A 4,332-nucleotide genomic window follows, 5' to 3' on the forward strand; every position below is an offset into this window, starting at 1 on the left:
AAGGATGTTGATGGTTTAGCTTCTTTATTAATAATAATTTAAACTTATAATAGCTTCTTAATAATCATTTTGAATTCATACTAATTTTTTTTAAATGTTATCAATATTTTAAAATATTTAACATTATATATATATTTTTAATTTCAGAGAATGATGTGATTAAATCTCTTGACTGTAGCTTCCGGGAAATTTTGAACTTAACAATTGAATGTATTTGAAATAATAAAATTTATTAAAGATTTATATTTAGTGCAAAACTTACATCTGTAATGAAATATAATTTCACCAGAAGTGTCTAATCGCTAGTTGCAGATAATACTTGATAGTAAAAATATTAATCTAATTATTAATCAGATATATCTTAAGTGTATATAAACAAAGTCGTTCATATACATTTCTCCAAAGTATGCATTCATTTTCATTTATGCTTGAATTCCATTTATGAATTACAATACATTTTTGAAGATGAAACACGAAAGACACTTGAACTATAAATCACTAGACATTTCTCATATGGTTAAGTTACTTACGTTAGGTGCAGACTGTACGGTTCTAGAACCAAATAACATCTCTCTTAGGGCTAGTTTGGACCAAATCGAACGAAGCATCGTTACTAATCTTCTATGAAAGAAAAAAACAGAAAGCAGAGGAAAAATTCTAAACTTCTACTAACTACTTTTTTTAGTTTACGTTCGCTGATACTGAACGTAAATAAGTTTTACTGCTCATTGGCTGGTTACTAATACAAGGTTGTCAGACAAGGCGCCCTCTTAATTTAAAAAATTATTTTTAGCTGTGAAAAATATTTTGTTGGTTGACGTCATTCATTTCTTTTTTTAATAAAAGGTGATAAATAAAAACATTAAAAAATTTGTAGACAAATTACAGATTTTTTTTCGTATAAAAATCAGTGTGTCTTTAGGGTACAGTATGGGCGTCATCAGGATCTTTTTTTTTTCAATTCTTTCCGCCCTGTGGACATTAAGAAGACCTCTTTTAGCAAACTTATTAAGGATTTGGCCAGGCCCACAATGGTGCGGGCGAATGGTGAGGGATGGGACCCGACATATCAGACAGACCACTCCCGAAAAATTCCTGGGGATTTTCCGCCCCGTCCGGATTCGATCCCGGGTCCCCCAGAGCGGTAGGCTGCCACCTTGACCGCTCGGCCGCCACCTCGACCGTTCGGCCATCAAGATCAAGTTCAGTAATCTCTAAAAGCAAAAAGCCAACAATGCCTTCGAAAGATTTTGCAACAAATGTCATGCCGGTCAGCCTAAAGACCTTATCATCGTAGCAGAATCTACATCACCAAATACTTCATCCCCGACACAGTCAAGCGTCAAGCTATCTGAGACAAATTGCTGCCCCGGACAGAATTCAAATGCGATACGTGAAACTAAGCCTGGGACTTAGCCACTATTCTCACTTTGAGACTAGCGTAGGGTGACCAGATGTCCGATTTCTGGGGACTTTCCCCGGTTTTGCTTTTAATATTTGATTCTAGAATCAATCTTTGATTCGACAATCAAATATTAATCAGGGGTCCTGTGACCACTGGTTAAGAATCACTGTCTTAAAAGGACTTGTCACATCATTCCATTTACTTCTAATTTTAGTGAGATTAGAAGCAGAGTGGTGTGATGTCTTTTATATTTATTAATTAAAAACAAATTTTTTTAAACTTTTTCATCACGTATTTTTAAAAATTTCTAATTTTCAAGATCTATCATGTCTATCTCTTATTATCATGAACTCCCTACTGAAGAAAAAAACATGCCTCTTGAAATTAAATCCGTGTTCTACTGTTTCTCTCCCCATTTCCTTTCATGACATTTGACTTAAATTTTTCCAAAACTCAGAGATGTCATTACCAAAAATTACGTATGGGGATATATATAACTACTTGATTAATTCTCATGAAATTTATGCTGCAGTCATTGAAAGCTTAGAAGCTTACAATTATTTATATATATAGTCAGTACTGGTTCACCTATGAAAAGGACAGTCTTTCCGGACATTGTTTGTACATGGCTGGTAAGTCGATTTTTTAATACTGTAGTGCATAAGCACTATTGTATAGTAGTTTCCGTTATTTATGTATATCGGGTTTTATTGTAAAATTTCGTTTTCTTCCTGATATCGGATTGCGACGGGTAGAACCCGTCGCCCTTGCTGATTGGCCAAGGACTAACAACACGTCACACTCAATGGCGGGGGATATAAATGTTTGGACTCCCGTCCAGAGAGGAACTTTTTGGTTTTCCCTTCGGCCCTGTCTTGTCGTGAGATAAGAATAGACTATGTGGTGCAAGGACAAAGAAGAAAGAAAACGACACGTGTGGACTTTCAATTAAGGAGTGAACGGAATCCGAATCCATCGGTGAAAATACGTCAACAGTCCAAGAAACAAGTAGGAATACAAATACAGGAAACTTCAAAGAACATCCCAAGACTATTATTTTGTCGGTACGTGGATTACTGTGTTATTAATATTTAAGTAAATTCTTCAATCCTTCTCCCTGGAAGTTCTAATGTGTTTAAGTTCCTCCTATGTTGTTAGAATAGATTAAATTTTGTCTGTATGTATTCATGATTAAATTTTATCGTTTAAAATATACCACAATTGTAAAGTCCTCAATCAATGTGTCTTTGCCTTTACCCGACAACCTCGCCTAACAGACTTAGGTCTATTGGGGCTTAACAATACAAATAAAACATCATCTTTCTTTCTTTCTTCTCTAATATGGAGATTCTGAATAAAACATCATTTCATAAATAAAAAGCTTTCATACGAAAGCATAGGCTAAGTTATTTTTTAAATATGTTACTGTATTATTACAAATTGGATAAACTATAGTAACAATTAATAAAACATTTAACACCTTATAACGCTGAGAAATATTTATTAAAACACAAACGTTTTCAGCCTAATGGAATAGGCCATCATCAGATGACAGGCTATCGAACAACTTTTAAAACTTTTTTCTAGATATGGACATACAATTAAAAGGAGATTGCATAACAACGAACATTTACCTACACACAATCCTCTCTACATACCAGCTAATTCGAATGACCTGCATGAATACAAAATGTCAGCATTTCGTGCACTCATTAGGACAGCATTTACTTATTGCTCCAATGTATTGGACAGGATTAAAGAGATTGACAGAATTAAGGAAGTAGCTTCAAATTTGGGTTACCGCAAAAGTACAATTGAAGAGCTAATAAAAAGTTATGAAAGAGGCAAGAGGTTAAGAACTGGAACAGATCATTTTAAGATCACCAAATTTACGTATAATAAAAACTTCAGAGACATCATGAAGCAAGTTTCAGACAGAAAACACTCCAAAATTGTTTACAAAAGAGGTCCTAATTTATACAGTATTCTTAGAAACGATAAGGACAAGCTTAAGAAAGAAGAAACAACGGGCGTGTATAAAATTCCCTTTGAAAACCAACAGCTAGGAATTATGAAGGACTATATTGGAGTCACTAGACGGAATTTGGCTATTAGGCTATTAGGCTTAAAGAACACAGATATGACATTAGTAAAGGACATTGTACCACGGTTTGGTCAAGTATGGCACAAGCGGAGGCTTCAGAAGTTAAATGGAATGAAGCATCTATTCTCAAGATGTTGCAGTCCCCATCGTTGGCTTTGCAACATGAAAAAATTGAAATTTATAAGAGTAAATTAAGGGACGGCTGTATCAATGTAAAGGATGTTGATGGTTTAGCTTCGGCATGGAAGTTCTTTGTAAAAGAAAAGTTAAAACACACAAATTCTTAGTTCCTATCTGCCTTTATAATGTGATGCTTTTTGATATAGAGTCAACCCCCTATAACACGGTAGATACGTTCCGTTCTTTATAAATCCATTTTGTACGAGTCCTTGCCAATCACAGCCCGACACGTGTGAAGTTTACGGACTACGGCTGTTTGAAAGGTTTTTTTCCATAAAATTAATCGATTCCTAGACTAATTCGACTCAACATTTCCAAAATACATGTACGTATATGTTTTTTTTTTTTTTTTTTGGGAATAATAAACTATGCTATAAACAAAAAATTGTAGGATTACTTACTGAGTGTGCACCATTCAACGTCACCATTGCTTAAGCTTGTTTTCTTCGTGGAGCAGCGCACCAAACGGCAGGCGCGATTTCTGATAAGTTATTTTTCTGCGAAAACTTCGTTGAACTTTGGAGACATTAATATAAATAATTTTTATGGCCGTTGAATAAGAAATGTTTCTTTCACAAGAAATGTATAAAATTAGTGCTGTATTAGACTTACGGTACCTAATTTACATACTGTACAGACGATA

The 4,332-nt window shown here is 34.4% G+C and overlaps 1 protein-coding gene and 1 long non-coding RNA gene across 2 annotated transcripts in view; one reads left to right on the top strand and one right to left on the bottom strand.

Annotated features, from left to right (window-relative positions):
• The window catches only part of LOC111641374, a 12,378-nt gene extending 11,879 nt beyond the window's left edge, over positions 1 to 499 (top strand). Inside the window, exon 3 of the long non-coding RNA XR_002759395.1 lies at positions 148 to 499. This is a non-coding gene — a long non-coding RNA (uncharacterized LOC111641374). The remainder of the gene's footprint in view (positions 1 to 147) is intronic.
• Positions 1 to 754, bottom strand: part of LOC111641373 (transmembrane protein 53-A-like) — a 23,813-nt gene extending 23,059 nt beyond the window's left edge. The window contains exon 1 of the mRNA XM_023387528.1: positions 531 to 754. Coding sequence (XP_023243296.1) covers positions 531 to 608 — 78 coding nt within the window. The 5' untranslated portion in view covers positions 609 to 754. The remainder of the gene's footprint in view (positions 1 to 530) is intronic.
• Positions 755 to 4,332: the final 3,578 nt, after the last annotated feature.

The sequence above is a fragment of the Centruroides sculpturatus genome, unplaced genomic scaffold, assembly GCF_000671375.1.
Source record: "Centruroides sculpturatus isolate CEXI.00-Female unplaced genomic scaffold, Cexi_2.0 scaffold1350, whole genome shotgun sequence".
NCBI lineage: Eukaryota > Metazoa > Arthropoda > Arachnida > Scorpiones > Buthidae > Centruroides > Centruroides sculpturatus.